At 46.3% G+C, this 19,436-nt stretch overlaps 1 protein-coding gene across 1 annotated transcript in view; it reads left to right on the top strand.

The window, feature by feature from the left end:
• Positions 1-7,781: 7,781 nt before the first annotated feature.
• The window catches only part of CLIC4 (chloride intracellular channel 4), a 95,559-nt gene continuing 83,904 nt past the window's right edge, over positions 7,782-19,436 (top strand). Inside the window, exon 1 of the mRNA XM_034958399.3 lies at positions 7,782-8,487. Coding sequence (XP_034814290.1) covers positions 8,416-8,487 — 72 coding nt within the window. The 5' untranslated portion in view covers positions 7,782-8,415. The remainder of the gene's footprint in view (positions 8,488-19,436) is intronic.

The following is a 19,436-nucleotide window of genomic DNA, read 5'->3' as shown; positions in this document are numbered from 1 at the left end:
GGTGATCCACCTGCCTCAGCCTCCCAAAGTGCTGGAATTACAGGCCCGGCTCCTGTTTTCCCTTGTTTAAACCAATTTGTTGATAGATAACACATACCCCTAGGACAAAAGTTACAAAATGGGAACCAAAACAGTATATAATTCAGCAGTGACTCAGTTCCCCAGTTCTCCTCCCTGGAAGTAAACATAAACACTTAAAAATTTTTTGTGTATTCTTCCAGAAAGAAATGCATATAATAGTAAAATAATAACATTTATTGAACATCTACTCTATGTCAAGCACTGTTATGTGCTTTACATTTATTAACTCATTTACTTTCCATAACAACACCATGAAGTATAATTAGCATCACTTTACATGTGGAAATGAAGTGTAGAGAGCATAACTTGCTCAAACATCACACAGAAAGGAAGTGAAATATTTTATTCAAGTAAAGATGTATATGGCAGGGTTCCTTGCCTCCAAGAATCTCACACTATACCAAGGAAGAGGACATCGATATGACTAGTGATACAGGTTGAGTGTCCCTTATCTATCTTTTTTCTTAAATTTTTTTTTTTATTTTAACAGAGACTGGGGTCTCGCTGTGTTCCCCAGGCTGGTCTCAAACTCCTGGGCTCGAGCAATCATCCTGCCTTGGCGTCCCAAAGTGCTAGGATTATAAGGGCGAGCCACCCTGCCTGGCCCTATTTTTATTTATTTATTTTTTTTGAGACAGGGTCTCACTCAATCACCCAGAACTGGAGTGCAGTGGTGTGATCACGGCTCACTGCAGCCTTGACCTCCTGGGCTCAAGTGTTCCTCCCACCTCAGTCTCCTGAATAGCTGGAACCATAGGTGTGCACCACCATGCCTGGCTAATTTTTGGGGTTTTTTAGAGAGATGAGGTCCCACTATGTTGCCCAGTTGTTGCCCACTATGTTGGTCTCAAACTCAAGACCAAGCCAGGGCAAAATAGTGGGACCTCATCTCCACAAAAAAAGGCTCAAGTGATCCTTCTGCCACAGCCTTCCAAAGTGCTGGGATTATAGGTGTGAGTCACCATAACCAGGCAAGTATCCTTTATTTAAATGCTTGGGACCTCCATAAATATATATATATATATATATATATATATATATATATATATATACCCACTGTGTCCCCACAAAAATTAAAACTTAAAAATTAAAAAAATAAATGCTTGGGACCAAAAGTGTTTCAGATATCAAATTTTGGATTATTTTGAATTTTGGAATATTTGAGTATACATAATGAGATATCTTAGGGATGGGACCCAAGTCTAAACACGAAATTTATTAATGTTTCATATATACCTTATTCACATAGCCTGAAGGTAATTTTATACATTTCAAATAATTTTGTACATGAAACAAAGTTTGTATTCAGTACCTTTTTTTTTTTTTTTGAGACAGAGTCTCACTCTGTTGCCCAGGCTGGAGTGCAGTGGCGCCATCTCGGCTCACTGCAAGCTCCGCCTCCCAGGTTCACGCCATTCTCCTGCCTCAGCCTCCTGAGTAGCTGGGACTACAGGCACCCGCCACCACACCCGGCTAATTTTTTGTATTTTAGTAGAGACAGGGTTCCACCGTGTTAGCCAGGATGGTCTCGATCTCCTGACCTCGTGATCTGCCCGCCTTGGCCTCCCAAAGTGCTTGTATTCAGCACTTTTTTGTGGAATTTTCCACTTGTAGTGTCATGTTGGCACTCAAAAAGTTTCAGATTGTGAAGCATTTTGGATTTGGGGTTTTTGGAGTAGGGATGCTCAGCCTGTAATAGCTAACACTTATTAAATGCTGATTATTAAATGTTTTAAATGGATTACCTCATATAATCCTCACAATGAGTTCCTGAATTAGGTTCTGTTATACAGTAGTATCCTCTATATCCACAGTTTTGATTTCTGCAGTTTCAGTTACCCACAATCCAAAGATATTAAATGGAAAATTCTAGAAATAAACCATTTATTAGCTTTTTAAAAATTAATTAATTAATTAATTTTTATTTATTTATTTATTTTGAGACAGAGTCTTGCTCTGTCACCCACATTGGAGTGCAGTGGCGCAATCTCAGCTCACTGCAACCTCCACCTCCCAGGTTCAAGCAATTCCTGCCTCAGCCTCCTGAGTAGCTGGGATTATAGGCGTACATCACCACACTTGACTGATTTTTTGTATTTTTTTTTTTTTTTTTTTAGTAATGATGGGTTTCACCATGTTGGCCAGGCTGGTCTTAAATTCCTGACCTCAAGTGATTCGCGCATCTCGGCCTCCCAAAGTTCTGGGATTACAGGCGTGAGCCACCGCACCCGGCCCCATTTATTAGATTTAAGTGGCATGTCAGGGTCTTCATTCTGAAGGCTTCTGTGTATATATATTAAATAAATTTGTATGCCTTTTCTCCTATTAACCAATCTGCCTCATGTCAGTAACTTTTCAGTGAACTTTTAGGGGACCGGGAGCCTACGGCCTCCACAGTATGGTGCAGTGATCAGGGTGATCAAAGCTACTGTTCTGTTCTGGAAGCCATAGTGAAGAGAACCCAGGAAACTCACCTGCCTGCAAAGGGGACACAATTGGAAACACCAGTTATTTTATCAAGGTTTTGACCAGAATGGGATATTTTAAAATATGAGCAAACTGCTTTGAGGAATTGAAATAGACTTTATAGAACTGATAAACGTCCCTTAGAAAGACTGGCCTTGTGCCTTGTTTATGCAGGTCCTTTAGAGGGTTCCTGACCTGTGGACCTGCAAGCTAAAACTTACATCTTGTGATATAGAAAAGAAGACTAAGATGTGACCACACCTGAACAGGTCTTTTTATGAGGATAATGACTGTCTCCAAGGATCATTTAAATTCTAAAGAAAACTATTTACAAGTTAATCCCTGCTCCCCCATCCAGTCATTCTCCTTCCCAACCCCTTATTGCCCCTAAACAGAATTCTTCTCCCCCTTCACATAGCCTGTTTTACCAGGATGCAAGCTCCCATTCTTTCTGTAACCTCAAGATGATATATAAGTTTCCGTAATTCATGGGGGAGGTGGGTCTTCATTCTGAAGGCTCCTGTGTATGTATGTGAAATCAATTTGTATGCCTTTTCTCCTATTAAAAAAAATAAATAAAAAATAAGTTGCATGCCATTCTGGGGAGCATGAGGAAATCTTTTTTTTTTTTTGAGACAGAGTTTCGCTGTTGTCGCCCAGGCTGGAGTACACTGGCACGATCTCGGCTCACTGCAACCTCTGCCTCCTGGGTTCAAGCGATTCTCCTGCCTCAGCCTCCCGAGCAGCTGGAATTACAGGTGCCTGCCACCAAGCCCAGCTACTTTTTGTATTTTTAGTAGAAATGGGGTTTCACCATGTTGGCCAGTCTGGTCTCGAGCTCCTGGCCTCAAGTGATCCACCTGCCTCGGCCTCCCTAAGTGCTGGGATTACAGGCTTGAGCCACCGTGCCTGGCCCTCAGTTTCCTTATTTGTAAAATGGGGACAATGAAAATTATGCCTTGCAATGCTGGGGATGGTGGCTCATGCCTGTAATCCCAGCACTTTGGGAGGCCGAGGCGGGTGGATCACTTAATTAAGGTCAGGAGTTTGAGACCAGTCTGGCCAACATGGCAAAACCCCGTCTCTACTAAAAGTACAAAAATTAGCCAGGCGTGGTGGCACATGCCTGTAATCCCAGCTACTTGAGAGGCTGGGACATGAGAATCACTTGAACCTGGGAGGTGGAGGTTGCAGTGAGATGAGATTGTGCCACTACACTTCAACCTGGGCGACAGAGTGAGACTCCGTCTCAAAAAAAATAAAAATAAAAATAAATAAATAAATAAATAAATCAAGCCTTGCAAGACCATGATGAATAAATATGATTGGATATGAAAGCACCCAGCTAGGTGTCTGGCATGCAGTGTGAGAGCTCAGTGACTGGTCAAGAATATGGACAGATGGGAATAATACCAACAGCTAGTGTCTACAGAGCACTTACAATCCAAGCTCTTAACATAGACTAATTTATCAATGATCCTATTAAATATTAATAGGTACTAATTTTAGATCCATGTTTACAGATGAGAAAATGGTACTAATTTAGATCCATTTTTACTGATGAGAAAATGAAGCACAGAGAGGTTAAGTAAGTATCCTGAGTTAGTAAATAACAGAAGCAGGATTGGAACCCAGGCAGTCTGGCCCCAGAGTCCATGTGCATAGCAGCTCATTCTGCTGCTGAAATTGCAGAACTTTGGGCTGAGGCAGTCAGTGAGCAGCACCACAGAGTTAGAAGTGGGAGGAGGAAAGTGTGCCATCAAGGGAGGCTTACTGGAGGAAAACGTGACCCCCTGTGAAGGGGCAGTCATAAACACAAACCACCTGGCTTCCCAGACTGGAAGAGCGTGACAATCCAAATGTTATGTCAGGGGTACATGAAACCATAGGATAAACATGGTACAGTCACTCACTCCATAAGCTATTTTTTTTTTTTTTTTTTTTTTGAGACAGAGTTTCGCTCTTGTTGTCCAGGCTGGAGTGCAATGGCGCAATCTCGGCTTACTGCAACCTCCGCCTCCCAGGTTCAAGCGATTCTCCTGCCTCAGCCTCCCAAGTAGCTGGGATTGCAGGCATGCACCACCATGCCTGGCTAATTTTTTGTATTTTTAGTGGAGACGGGGTTTCTCCATGTTGGTCAGGCTGGTCTCGAACTCCCGACCTCAGGTGATCCATCCGCCTTGGCCTCCCCAAATCCTGGGATTATAGGCGTGAGCCACTGCGCCCGGCCCACTCCATAAATTTTTTTTGTGTACCATGAGCTGTCCTCTGAGCCAGGAATATAGCCATAAACAAAACCAAACAAAAAATCCCTGCCCTTATGGCATTTATGTTCTAGTGGGAGAAGACAGACAATAAGCAGATAAATAGGTAGATATGTATCAGAGGGTTGTAAGTGTTATGAAGAGAGATAAAGTGGAGGGTGGAGTGAAAGATAGCAACTTGCAGCATTGCATAGGGTAGTATTTGGGGAGAGCGCTCTGAGAAGATGACATTTGAGCAAAGAGCCAAAGGAAGTAAGGGAGTGGGAGTTGCAGAAATTCTGGGGGAAGAATGTTCCAGAGAGGGGGAAGAGCAAATGCAAAGGCCCTGAGGCCACAGTGTGCTTCGCATATCGAAGGACTAGAAAGGAGGCCAGTGAGGCTGGGGTGGAGAGCAAAGGGGAGAATCGTAGGAGATGAGGTCAGAGGGGTGTGTGTGGGAGGAGACAACATGTCTCCACCCATCTTCAAGATTTCTGTGTGCTATAAAAACAAGCCTGAGTAAAGAATGTAAAGCAGGCATGCATTTCAAAATTCGAAGAGGAGACTTGACTGCAATGTGCTTAGGGGGCCTCCCCTGCATAAACATCCTCTTTCCCTTTCACCCACTCCCAGGACTGACTGCCCATCCATGGGAGCCATATGAGGGCGGAACTTGGGAAACTGTAGGTGTGACTGTGACTAGGTCTAAGCACAAGCTCTGGGTCTAAGCCTCTTCCTGGGGGGCTTCCTGTTGGGTAGGAGGAGCCCAGGAGATCATCACCACCTCAGGACTCTGTAGAGAATGCCCCTGGCTTCCTCCTAGCTAAGATCTCTGTTTAGTCAATGAAGCCTAAAGGACCCTGGTCTGTTCCTCCTTCCATACCCTGGTGCTTGGCCAGTTGGAGCCTGTGACGGGCAAGTCACCACCGGGAATATTTGCTGCCTCTAACTCAAAATTTTTTTTTTTTTGAGATGGATTTCGCTCTGTCGCCCAGGCTGGAGTACAGTGGCGTGATCTCGGCTCACAGCCACCTTTGCCTCCCCGGTTCAAGCGATTCTCCTGCCTCAGCCTCCCGAGTAGCTAGGATTACAGGCATGTGCCACCACACCCGGCTAATTTTTGTATTTTTAGTAAAGATGGGGTTTCGCCATGCTGGCCAGGCTGGTCTCGAACTCCTGACCTCAGGTGATCCACTCGCCTCGGTCTCCCAACGTGTTGGGATTACAGGCATGAGCCACTGTGCCCGGCCTCAATTTGATCAATTCTCAGGTACATTGAGTTTCTGCTGAATTGTTTTTTGGCTTAGATCTGCTTTGAACTGATTCACCATTTGGTTCCTTTTTGGTAGGGCAGAGAGGGTGGATTCTGGAAGGAAACTTTGCTTCAGTTCATGATTCTATGAAAAATTAACACGGTTCAGTCCAGAGTCCAGTCAGTCACTTCAGGATTTTCATGGTTCAAGCCCCCATCTAAGGGGAGCCTCCTGGAATTTATTTATTTATTTTCAACGAACTAGCCGGGCATAGAGAGAGTAGAATATGATGCCACATTCTAGCCTGCAGGGGTGGTAGGGACAGAATAAGTCTCAATGCAGTTAACAGCCATACTGACGGAGCAGCACATATGGTAAGGCAAGAATCAGTAATTAGCCCCACCCACTTCTAGATAATGAAACTGAGGTTTAGGGGTTTTAAGGACACTGCCTTGTCGGATTTGAACTTAAACAGTCAGACTACAGAGCACGTGTTCCTGACCACTGGGATACACTGGCTCTTTCACAGAGCCTCTGTGAGAAAATTTGAGCAACTTGCTTTGGGCTGGCAGAGGAAGAAATTGCAAGTTTCACTGTATTTTCATGCCTACGTACAATTTGTTCAAACATTCTGGTATGTGCTAGGCACCGAGGATATGGAGACAAACCTCCCATGTCTGGGCCTCCTGGAACTCACTATTTATCCCAACCTGGGAAGTTGGGAGGAGTAGCTGTGAGTCAAGTATTATGGAAAGTCAGAAAAGGGCACAAGTAATTGTTTCCAGAGGAGGTGAAATTTGCCCCAGGCACTCAACAGCAGCAAACTAGGACCAGGTGCCTACAATCTCAAGGCAAGCACAGCTCTTGCCCTCGGGGGCTTAAATCCCAGGGCAGTTTAACTGGTTTGCGGACCACCTACTTCAGAATTGTCCTGGTGCTTGCTAAGATGGGGATTTCTCTTTTTCCCAGAGGATCTGGGAAACACAAAAAGCGGGGCTGCGTGTAGCACCTAGGTGATTCTGATGCACACTCAAATTTGACAGGTGAGCCGGGGGGAAGAAATGGGTGTGGGCAGTGGGGAACAAGATGGACAACGACTTGGAAGTCCTTAGTGGCCTGCAGGCACTGAGATTGCAGTTCAAGATCTTGAGCTTTGGGAGTTGTTACTCTCCAAGGGCTAGCTCAGAGCCTGAAACACAGTAAGGTTTCATAAATATTTGTGAATATGCGCCCGGCGCGGTGGCTCACGCCTGTAATCCCAGCACTTTGGGAGGCCGAGGCGGGCGGATCACGAGGTCAGGAGATCGAGATCATCCTGACTAACACGGTGAAACCCCGTCTCTACTAAAAATACAAAAAATTAGCCGGGCGCGGTGGCGGGTGCCTGTAGTCCCAGCTACTCGGGAGGCTGAGGCAGGAGAATGGCGTGAACCCGGGGCAGAGTTTGCAGTGAGCCGAGATCGCGCCACTGCACTCCAGCCTAGGCGATAGAGCCAGACTCCGTCTCAAAAAAAATATATATATACATATATATATAATATATATATATATATATTTGTGAATATGCTGGCTGCCAAGATCGAAACGATCAGGAGCGTCAAAGGGAAAAACGAAGTCAGAGGCAGAAGAAAAAGGTGTTCCCCAGGCGATGAAAACTTTCCAGTAAGTTGTCTTGGAAAAGGCAACTCCGCGTAATAGAGGGACTTGGGGAGGTGGCCGCTGCGGGAAAGGGCGATGAGTCCTGGGGTGCTGCAGCGGGGGAGTGGGTAGGAGGTGCCTCCTAGCTTCCCCAGGCCGGCCGAGGCATGAGGTCACCTGGCACAGCAACAGCAGCAGCTGCGGAGGACGCGCAGGCGCTGCGGCGGGAGGCAGTGTCAGGCTCGGGCCCCTGGGGAATTCCTCCCCCCCTTTCCCCCCCGCGCCAGTCCCCTAGAGAGGCGTACCCGGGTCCCGCCCGCCAGAGCCTGAGCTTTGTACCGCCCACCAAAGCCACGCCCCCTACCAGCTGTGGGGCGCCGCAGAGGTCCTTTCTTCGGCTCCGGAGCGGTCCCTCCGCCTTCCCCGCTCGAGGCCACGCCCCCGTGCTCCTGCCGCCTTATTTTCCCCGGAGAGTCCCGAGGCGCCGCGCCTTGGCCCTGCCTACAGCCCGAGGCCCCGCCCCCGGCGCCCCTCCCAGCCGTTTGAAGCGGCTCGGGCTGCGGCTGGCTCAGAGTGGCGCGGGGGGCGTGGGGCGGTGCTGAGGAGCTGAAGCCGTGGCCAGCTCGACGCCGGACAGTCCAGCGAGCAGCACGGCGGGAACCGGCAGCCGGAGCAGAAGCAGCAGCAGCAGCAGCAGCAGCCCTCGCCGTTCGCGGAGCGCAGCCGAGCCGGCCATGGCGTTGTCGATGCCGCTGAATGGGCTGAAGGAGGAGGACAAAGAGCCCCTCATCGAGCTCTTCGTCAAGGTGAGCGCTCGCCTCGCGGTCCCGCCCGGCAGATCCCCCGGCTCCCTCCCGGCTGCGGGGAGCGGCGTCCCGGGGCTCTCCTGAGGCGCCCCCGCTCGGCGCCAGCACCCGTCCCGCTGCGGGCTCCCGCGCCCCCGGCCCATTGTCTGGGGGCCGCCCGCGCCTTCCCGCCTCCGAGGGCCCGTCGAGGGGTCCGGGTTGGGGACCCGGGCGGCGGCCACCGTCTCCAGCGCGTAGGCATCGGCGGACGCCAGACCAGCGTCCCGCGCCCGGGTGGGTCGGGAAGAGCCCACGGGCGGGACTTGCCTGCCCCGGGGCCCCAGCGCCGGGCGCGCGCGGGTCCTGTCACCACCCCCCGCCCGGGCGCCGGGGCCCGGCCCCACCCGCTCCCCAGCGCTCCGCTCCGCTCCGCCGCCCGGAGCCCGAACTGCGGCCGGCCGCCCGATGAGCTTTCAAACGAACTTGTTTGAACGCGTTTTTGAAAAAGCATTTGCTCCCCACTGGTCTGAAACGGAAACTTTAATTTTCGATGCAATCTTAAACAAATTTACCAAAGAGCAGGTGCTCTTGGACCTTCGGAAAAGACCGAGATTCCCAACTTGTGTTTTTCTGTCTTGGGCATTTACTGGCTTTCTCGTTTCTCAAGCGCGGAGTGTTCTGTATGATGCAACATTTTGGCTTCTCCCCCCGGCGTTGCTGCTTCGGGAAGGATTGTGTGTGCCCTTTTGTTTTTAAAGAAATTGAGGGAGAGAATTCTTAACTTGCTTGGGCTTTAAAGGGTTGGTTTTCCCTTGTGTCTTCAGCTTTCATGTCGTGGAATTTATTTGCTTACACATACTACCCCTCTTCCTTTGCTTTTCTCTTTAATACTTTTTATTTTAGCAAAGGAGAGAGTCGAAGTTATAAACATCTGGATCCAGCTCCTTCCCTCAAAACTTAAAAAAAAACACTTTGAGCTTCTTCCAGCCACTTAAAAAGCCAGGCTCATTCAGAGCTAGGCAACATACCGGAAAGTAAATGGTCATCTAGAACTATTGGGTTCTTTTTTTCCCCCGAGTTTTTACTTTAAAGAAAGGACATTTCAGGATGTGTTTAAGAGATAGAGAAGGGCTGGGCGCGGTGGCTCATGCCTGTAATCGCAGCACTTTCGGAGGCCGAGGTGGGAGGATTACTTGAGTTCAAAAGTTCGAGTCCAGCCTGAACAAGATGGCGAAACCCTGTCTCTACAAAAAAATTCAAAAATTAGCTGGGAGCGATGTTACGCGCCTGTACTACTCTGGAGGCTGCGGTGGGAGAACCGCTTGAGCCCGGGAGGTCGAGGCTGCAGTGAGCCACGTCGCACCACTGCATTCCAGCCTGGGCGACAGAGCAAGACCCTGTCTCAAACAAAAGAGATGGAGAAAAGAAATAATCTGCATTTACCTCTGCAGTCTTCAGTAATGACTGGAACAGTGTTTGCCCTAGGATTTTCTTTCAATTGTCAATTTTCGATTTTTTTTTTTTTTTTTTGGTCCAGGGAACTGAAACAGCAGACAGGTATAGAACCCCCAAAATATCAAAGCGTTTCGGTTACTTTGAGTGGCAGATATAGTACTTTGAGATGCGTAGAATGTAGGAAGGAACCTGAAATACAAGAAAGGAAGGAGGCCGGGCGCGGTGGCTCACGCCTGTAATCCCAGCACTTTGGGAGGCTGAGGCGAGCAGATCACGAGGTCAGGAGATCGAGACCATCCTGGCCAACATGGTGAAACCCTGTCTCTACTAAAAATAGAAAAATTAGCCAGGCATGGTGGTGGGCCCAGCTATTCGGGAGGCTGAGGCATGAGAATCGCTTGAACCAGGGAGGCGAAGGTTGGAGTGAGCCAAGATCAAGTCACTGCACTCCAGCCTGGGCGACAGAGTGAGACTTCGTCTCAAAAAAAAAAAAAAAAAAAAAAGATAAAGCTATTATCAGCTATGGCTCTATTCAGCATTCTATTATTCTATTGGAGGAGCTAATCAAAGAAGACAAAAATTGAGTATCTGAATTAGGAAGAGATCAGTGCTTAACGCCCTGCTTACTATTAATTTCATCTTTCAGTTAAAATAGCAGAGGGGCGTGGTGCAGTTTTCCAAACTTGAGTCACTTGCATCCCCTTTCTGTTTTTCATATTTGTGTTGAGAACCACTGAAAATCATCCTTCCTACCACTAGTTGTAAGCCTTTCTCATTGGGCTTGGTGGCAGAGAATCAGTGTTCAAGTCACAGTTCTTTACTCCTTGGTTGGGTTACCCTAGGTAGTTTGTTTTCACTCTTTAAGCCTTGTTTGTCTCATTTGTGAAATAAGAAATGTTTTCTGCTACCCAGTGATTCAACATAGGCAAACTTTGCACTGATACAGATCAGTTTTTTTTTTTTTTTTTTTGAGATGGTGTTTCGCTCTGTCACCCTGGCTGCTGGAGTGCAGTGGCGTGATCTCGGCTCACTGCACCCTCTGCCTCCCAGGTTCAAGTGATTCTTCTGCCTTTGCCTTCTGAGGAGCACATGCACCACTACGCCTGGCTGATTTTTGTATTTTAGAAGAGACTGGGTTTTACCATGTTGGCCAGGCTGGTCTCAAACTCCTGACCTTAAGTGATCTGCCTGCCTTGGCCTCCCAAAGTGCTGGGATTACAGGCTTGAGCCTCTGTGCTTGGCCCCTAGACCGGTTTGTTTGAAAGGGGAAAAAAGGACAGGTAAAATGTGGTAAAGGGCATTCTTGATCTCTTCTCAAAACCTATGTGTGGGAAATGCAAATGGGGGAAATACCCTTGTAAATATAGTTATTTTGAAAGCAGTGGACCAGGTGTGGCGGCACACTCCTGTAATCCCAGCCTTTTGGGAGGCGGAGGCGGTTGGATCACTTGAGGTTGAGACCAGCCTGGGCAACATGGCGAAACCACATTTCTACTAAAAATACAAAAATTAGCCACGCATAGTGGTGCATGGCTGTAATCCCAGCTACTCGGGGGACTGAGGCAGGAGAATTGCTTGAACCTGGGAGGCGGTGGTTGCAGTGAGCCGAGATAGTGCCACTGCACCCCAGCCTGGGCGACAGAGCGAGACTGCATCTCAAAAAATAAAAATTAAAAAAAAAAAAAAGAAAGTAGAGAGGGTGCAGAGGCTGTGGTTGTCCAGAGTGGTATGTTGAACAGTGTTAACCTGCCAAGAGGTATCTGAGTTTGTAAAAGAAAACTATTTACAGTTGAAGCACATAGCATGTATAGAAATTAGAAATTTGGTGGTGGCGCTAGGGGAAAGGCCAAGAGATGTAATGGGGCTTTGAGCCTACCTGTCTAGCTAGCACTGAGCTTCACATTTAAGAGAGAGAGAGAGATGAGCACCTTCTCAAATAGTATGACTGAATTCACAACTGCATTTCCTTCCTTGTGAGTAGTTTTTGGAGTTGTCTGCCTGTGAGCCCATTAACTCCCTGTCATCTATATAACAGCAGGATGGTTTTTTTGGTTTGTTTTTGTTTTGTTTTACCCTCATCATCTGGAGGATAGATAGGATGCCCTCTCAAAAGTAAAAAAGGCAGCTGGGCTGTAGTGGCTCACGCCTGTAATCCTAGCACTGTAGGAGGCCAAGGAGGATGAATCTTTTGAGCGCAGGAGTTCTAGACCAGCCTGGGCAACATGGCGAGACCCTGTCTCTACAAAAACTATTTAAAAAATTGCCAGGCACAGTGGCTCATGCCTGTAATCCCAGTACTTTGGGAGGCTGAGGCAGGCGGATCTCTTGAGCCTAGGAGTTCGAGACCAGCCTGGGCAACGTAGCAAAACTCCATCTCTACAAAAAATATAAAAAATTAGCTGGGTGTGGTGATACATGCCTGTGGTCCCAGCTGAGGTGGGAGGATTCCTTTAGCCTGGGAGGCAGAGGTTGCTGTGAGCCGTGATCGTGCCACTGCACTCCAGCTTGGGTGAGACCCTATCTCTAAATAAATAAGTAAGTAACTAAGCTGGGCCTGGTGGCCCACGCCTGTAGCCCTAGCCCTAGAGGCTGCGGGTGGGAGGATTGTTTGAGCCCAGGAGTTCGAGGCTGCAGTGAGCTTATGATCATGTACCTGCACTCCAATCTGGGTGACAGAGCAAGACCCTGTCTCGGGAGGAAAACAACAAAGGCTTGTAATGGCAATCATCCTCAACAGTGGAGATGCTCTCTACCCCACTCAGAGGAGCCTGGTAGGTGTATATATTTCCAGCTGGGAACCACCAACAGATACGGTATATTTGAGACCTTTTAGCAAGGGCATAAGGTCCCTTGTAATCTGGGTTTCTTTCTTTCTTTCTTTTTTTTTTTTTTTTAAGACGGAGTTTTGCTCTTGTTACCCCTCAGCCTCCCGAGTGGCTGGGACTACAGGCGTGCACCACCACACCTGGCTAATTTTGTATTTTTAGTAGAGACAGGGTTTCTCCATGTTGGTCAGGCTTGTCTCGAACTCCTGACCTCAGGTGATCAGCCTGCCTTGGCCTCCAAAAGTGCTGGGATTACAGGCGTGAGCCACCGAGCCTGGCCTACTGCCTGAGTTTCTAATCCAATATGTCCAGTTACTAATTGTGTATCCCAGGATACATCACTTAAACCTGTCTGTGCCACATCTGCACAGTTGGGATATTAGTAGAACAGTCCTATGGGATAAATTAATATATGTAGTATGCAACAATCTTAGAACAATGTCTAGTACACAGTAAGCAAATAAATGCTAGTTGTGTATAATTTTGTATGAATATATATTTATAGGCAGATCTCCCCTACTAGATAGACAGTAAATTCCTTGAGGATAGGGTGTGCATATGGTTCAGAGTGCCTGCAACTTAAGAGGATGCCAAATGTTTGAAATGAGATTGTGCCCTTCTTTCAGAGAATTCTGTTGTTGAGCATTTTGTTGTCAATGTATGTCTCTACCATGCTTTGGAATTAGAAACCACTTACTGAGATCCCGATGGTTGGAGCATCAAAGCATGGTTCTTCATCCTGATTTCTCTAGCCTCCAGTCTCCAAACCCAGTGTAATTTTATGTACTCACCTCTTTTTTTCTCCATTTAATACTTCCAGTCTTTTTTTTTGAGATGGAGTCTTGCACTGTTACCCGGGCTGGAGTGCAGTGGCACGATCTTGGCTCACTGCAACCTCTGTCTCCCGAGTTCAAGCGATTCTCATGCCGCAGACTCCCGAGTAGCTGGGGTTACAGGCACCCGCCACCATGGCCAGCTAATTTTTTGTATTTTTAGTAGAGATGAGGAGCTAATTTGTATTTTTAGTAGAGACGGGGTTTCACTATGTTGGCCAGGCTGGTCTTGAACTCCTGACCTAGTGATCCACCCGCCTCGGCCTCCCAAAGTGCTGGGATTACAGGCGTGAGCCACCGTGCCAGTCTTTTATATATTTACTAGTGTTTCTTCTTGGCTATGTCCAGAATTTGGGGAACCAAGATTTTTGTTTGGGTAAAACTAAATATTAACTCTTGAACCACAAATGAGAGTAATAGAGATGGGGTTTCTCCATCCAGCTTGGCCAACATGGCAAAACCCCGTCTCTACTAAAAATACAAAAATTAGCCGGTCGTGGTGGCGGGCGCCTGTAATCCCGGCTACTCGGGAGTCTGAGGCAGGAGAATCACTTGAACCCGGGAAGCGGAGATTGCAGTGAGCCGAGATTGTGCCATTGCACTCCAGCCTGAGGGACAAGAGCAAGACTCTGTCTCAAAAACAATCAAATCAAAAAACAGAAAGTAATTCCTTTGCGGAGTTCAGTTTTATGGGCTGCAATTTAAACTTCTTGTGCCACTGTGAACTGGGATGATCACTGTCAGCAAGTAGTCACCAAGCTGCTGGGATTGGGGTGGTGTTTGTAAAAAGTTAATCTGGTGCAGAGTGGCATAACACATAGGAGTCTGTTTCTTTTGAGATATTTGGCAGAGGTTCCTAATGTGCATGGACTCTGGAGCCACACTGCTTGACTTGAATCTGGCTTCTAGTATGTCAGGCAAGTTTTTAAGCTCTCAGTGCTTCAGTTTCCTAACTTCTAATATCAGGATAATAATAATAACAATTTTATGTGGTTACTGAGGGGATTAAAACTGTTAATCTGTGCATATTAGTTAGGGTAGTTTAAGTTGCTGTAATAAGTTATCCCCCCACAAACAGTGGTTCAAATATGATGGAAGTTTATTTCTCACCCCTCAGTCCAGGAGAATGTCTTAGATGTTAGGGTGGCTTTCCTCCTCAGAGTCATTAAGGGACCCGGGCTCTTTCTAGCTTATTTGTCCACTAACTCCCAGAGCATTGTCCTCTTCAGAATTGTCAAAGTTGGTGGGTGACAAGTACTGTCTGTTGCCAGTGGGGGGTGGAAAATATGGAGGAAGCACATCTTAAGGGCCCCAGCTCAGAAGTTCTACCTGTTACTTCCGGTCACATTCTACTGGAGAGAACTTAATCACATAGCTTCATCTGCAAGAGAGGCTGGCAAGTGTGGTCTAACCGTATACCATCCTATATAAAGCTTTAGGAAGAGTGCTTGACACATAGTAAACACCTGCTTTTGTCATCAATAATAGTTTATTATTATTATTATTTTTTGAGACGGAGTCTCGCTCTGTCGCCAGACTGGAATGCAGTGGCGCAATCTTGGCTCACTGCAACCTCTGCTTCCCGGGTTCAAGCGATTCTTCTGCCTCAGCCTCTGGAGTAGCTGGGACTACAGGCGCGTGCCACCATGCTCAGCTAATTTTTGTATTTTTAGTAGAGATGGGGTTTCACCGTGTTTGTCAGGATGGTCTCGATCTCCTGACCTCGTGATCTGCCCGCCTTGGCCTCCCGAAGTGCTGGGATTACAGGCGTGAGCCACCGCGCCCAGCCTAATAGTATATTATTTTTAAATGTGGGCTCTATTAGTAGGATCAGGGAGTTCTGTAAATCCTTGAAATTACAGTAAAAAATTCTAATGTGAGGCTTTTTTTCTGGAAATTCCTAAACCAAGGCTAAGAACCACTGTTCTAAAACAAGTAAATAGTGGAATTCTTAGAGTCAAGAATACTTCATATAAGCAAGGTATAAAAGAAGGGCTTGGGCTAGATGATCACAAAGATCTCTTCTAACTATGACTTAAAGAATGTACCGGCGTGAACTAAGTGCTAATACTGAGTTAAGTACTATGGAAGATATAAGAAATTATTAAACAGTTAATTTCTTTAGGTTTACAAATTTTATTGGAAAGAAAACAATACAAGATGGTCCATGCTTAAAGAGTCAAGTGGGGCTCACATTAAGTAGGGCTAGGAGACATGGGGAAAGATGGAAGGAGGCTTAAACTTGACCTTGAAAAAGGAGGTGAATAGGTGGGTTCGGAATAGCCAAGAATGGGAATGTGAGTTTTGACATCATGTGGAAACTCCTTATGCAGGAAACAATTGGGAGATTGATACCTAAGAAGGAACCAGGAGTGATTCAGATCTATAGTGCCAGGGAGACAAGTTATTTAAAAGTTGAGGATGAGACTTTTAAAACCTAACTTGGGTTTTTGTTAATGTATACATTTTCCTAACTTTTTTCATTCTCCCCACACTTTCCTGTGTTTTTGGATTGCTGTCTGTTTAATAACTTTTCAGTGGCACTTGGGAAGGTGCAAATGGATTGTACAGATGGACTGTTTTGACAGTTTAAAGTGGGAATTCTTTATATTGTTTCAAGGACAGGCTTCAAACTTCCCCCCATCTTTGTTTTTTCTAACAGAAAAAAATGAAATAAATTTTCTATAGGAAATGATGCTGAAAACTGTTCTGGTAATTAACAAAAGCTAACTCAATATTCAGACAATATTACCTTGAATCTAATTGATTTGCCATTCATTTGAGGTTTCCGGGGGGGAAATTCAGGAGACAGAAATGAATGTAAAGTATGAAGTTAATGAAAACCTATTATTTTAACTTTTTGCCTGAGCTGTTCCTGAAGACCTAACAATGCTACTTTTGGCAAAGGCCAAATTTGATGATTTTGGTTTAATGTAAAAACCTGTGAGAAAGGAGCCTAGAATGGGGAAGAGGCAGGAGGCTTTGAGCCTAGGAGACTGAGCACACGAAAAGCTTAACAGAGTATGAATAATGATAGGAAAGAGGCAATTGGGAGAAGAACCTGGCTGTCAGGAAAAGTCACAGTTGGTTTGGGAAGATGCCTGCAGAGGTGCCTAGAAGCCAGTAAGTAAGGATGGTGAGCCATCCTTTCCCGCTTCCTGTTTCGTTAGAGCTGTGGAGCCTCCGTGTTCTGATGTCCCCTGAGTAGGGAATTGTGAGTCCATAAAAGGAAAATGTGTTAGGCAGGATGGGAAGTGTGATTAAGGCATGAGTTAAGATTTTGGTCAAGTAGAGGAGTAAGCTAGGATGGGTTTGCCCGTTTTAGATGCATGCATAGAGAATGGAAAGGGACTTTCTGAAGGAAAATGACATTAGATCATGGTTACCTATTGTCCAAGGATGATTTAAGACATGTAAATGTAATTTAGGGCATCAGCTAGTGAATTTTCTCGTGGCTTTTAATTATATTGTCTATTTCGAGACTTGCCTCTTATCTCTCAGTGGTCAGTTCCAGATATTGGTATAAGAAATAAGAAATAACAATGATAGGCCCGCTGCCGTGGCTCACACCTGTAATCCCAGCACTTTGGGAGACCGAGGTGGGTGGATCGCCTGAGGTCAGGAGTTCAAGGCCAGCCTGGCCAACATGGTGAATCCCTGTCTCTACTAAAAATACAAAAATCAGCTGGGCGTGGTGGTGGGCGCCTGTAATCCCAGCTACTCGGGAGGCTGAGGCAGGAGAATTGCTTTAACCTGGGAGGCGGAGGTTGCAGTGAGCTGAGATTGTGTTACTGCACTCCAGCCTGGGCGACAGAGTAAGACTCCGTCTCAAAAAAAAAAAAAAAAAAAATTATAGGCTGGGCAAAATAGTGAGACCTCATCTCTATAAAAACTAAATTTTTGTATTTTTAGTAGAGATGGGGTTTCACCATGTTGGTCAGGCTTCTCTTGAACTCCTGACCTCATGATCTGCCCGCCTCGGCCTCCCAAAGTACTGGGATTACAGGCGTGAGCTACCACTCCTGGCCCCATCTCTACTAAAAATACAAAAATTAGCTAGGCATGATGGTGCACGCCTGTAATCCCAGCTACTCAGGAGGCTGAGGCAGGAGAATCTCTTGAACCCGGGAGGCGGAGGTTGCAGTGAGCTAAGATCACACCACTGCACTCCAGCCTGGGCAACAGTGAGACTCTGTCTCAAAAAAAAAAAAAAAAAAAAAAAAAAAATTAGTCTGGTCTGGTGGTGGTGGTGAGTGCCTCTAGACCTAGCTTTGGCAGGCTGAGGCCGGAGGATCACTTGAGCCTAGAAGTTCAAGGCTGCAATGAGCTATGATTGTGCCACTGCACTCTGGCCTGGGTGACCGACGGAGATCCTATCTCTTAAAAAAAAAAAGAAAAGAGCTATCCATATAATTAGCCTTATATGGTTTCTGTTTTTTCCTTTATTTAAAATAAAACCAAAAAACAATTAAAAAAAATAATAAAACCAGGATAATATGTTAGTCTAATTTATGAAAGTGACAACTTAGTGCAGATAAATAAGACTGTATTTGAAAATTGTATCAAATGTAGACTAGGAGTATCTTAAATTTTAACTTTTTTTTTGAGATGGAGTTTTGCTCTTGTTGCCCAGGCTGGAGTGCAGTGGTGCGATCTTGGCTCACTGCAACCTCCGCCTCCTGGTTTCAAGCGATTCTCCTGCCTCAGCCTCCTGAGTAGCTGGGACTACAGGCACGTGCCACCATGCCTACCTAATTTTTTGATTTTTTTTTTTTTTTTTTTTGAGACGGAGTCTTGCTCTGTCGCCCAGGCTGGAGTGCAGTGACGCGATCTCTGCTCACTGCAAGCTCCGCCTCCCGGGTTCACGCCATTCTCCTGCCTCAGCCTCCCGAGTAGCTGGGACTACAGGCGCCCGCCACCACGCCTGGCTAATTTTTTCTATTTCTAGTAGAGACGGGGTTTCACCGTGTTAGCTAGGATGGTCTTGATCTCCTGACCTCGTGATCCGCCCGCCTCGGCCTCCCAAAGTGCTGGGATTACAGGCGTGAGCCACCGCGCCCTGCTAACATTAATGTTTTGAAAAAGTAACTATTAGAACCAGGGCCAGGAACGGACCTGAGTTCAACATGCATATATTTTGTACCTTTAAGCATCCTTTCATAGGTTTCTTTGCTTTTCTTGAAGTTGAAATACAAGCTGTTTCTTGAAGCTGAAATAAACTAGGAGTATGACAGGTTTTCTTTCTCTTTTTTTGGTAACAAAATTATTACTTCCAACTTACATGTGAATAACTCATGAAAAGATTTAGTTCTCATTATAATATAGTTAGTCAATCACCTGTAATAACTTAAGTATTGAATTTTACCACTGTGCAGCATAGCTATTTATTTGTGTATGTGGGAGAAGAAAAAAGAGAATCTGAACAAATGTTGGAGAATACAAAACCAAACAATCAGATGAAAGCTGAGGTAATTAAGAACTTTTTTTTTTTTGAAATGGAGTCTCACTCTGTCGCCTAGGCTGGAGTGCAGTGGCGTGATCTTGGCTCACTGCAACCTCCGCCTCCCGGGTTCAAGCGATTCTCCTGCCTCAGCCTCCTGAGTAGCTGGGATTACAGACACCCACCACCATGCCTGACTAGTTTTTTTTTTAATTTTTTTTTTTTGAGACGGAGTTTCACTCTTGTTGCCCAGGCTGGAGTGCAATGGCACGATCTCTGCTCACCGCAACCTCCGCCTCCTAGGTTCAAGCAATTCTCCTGCCTCAGCCTCCCAAGTAGCTGAGATTACAGGCATGCACCACCACACCCAGCTAATTTTGTATTTTTAGTAGAGATGGGGTTTCTCCATGTTGGTCA

Source organism: Pan paniscus, chromosome 1, assembly GCF_029289425.2.
Source record: "Pan paniscus chromosome 1, NHGRI_mPanPan1-v2.0_pri, whole genome shotgun sequence".
Taxonomy (NCBI): domain Eukaryota; kingdom Metazoa; phylum Chordata; class Mammalia; order Primates; family Hominidae; genus Pan; species Pan paniscus.
The sequence above is the reverse complement of the archived record's forward strand: the minus strand, read 5'-3'. Positions and strand labels throughout refer to the sequence as shown.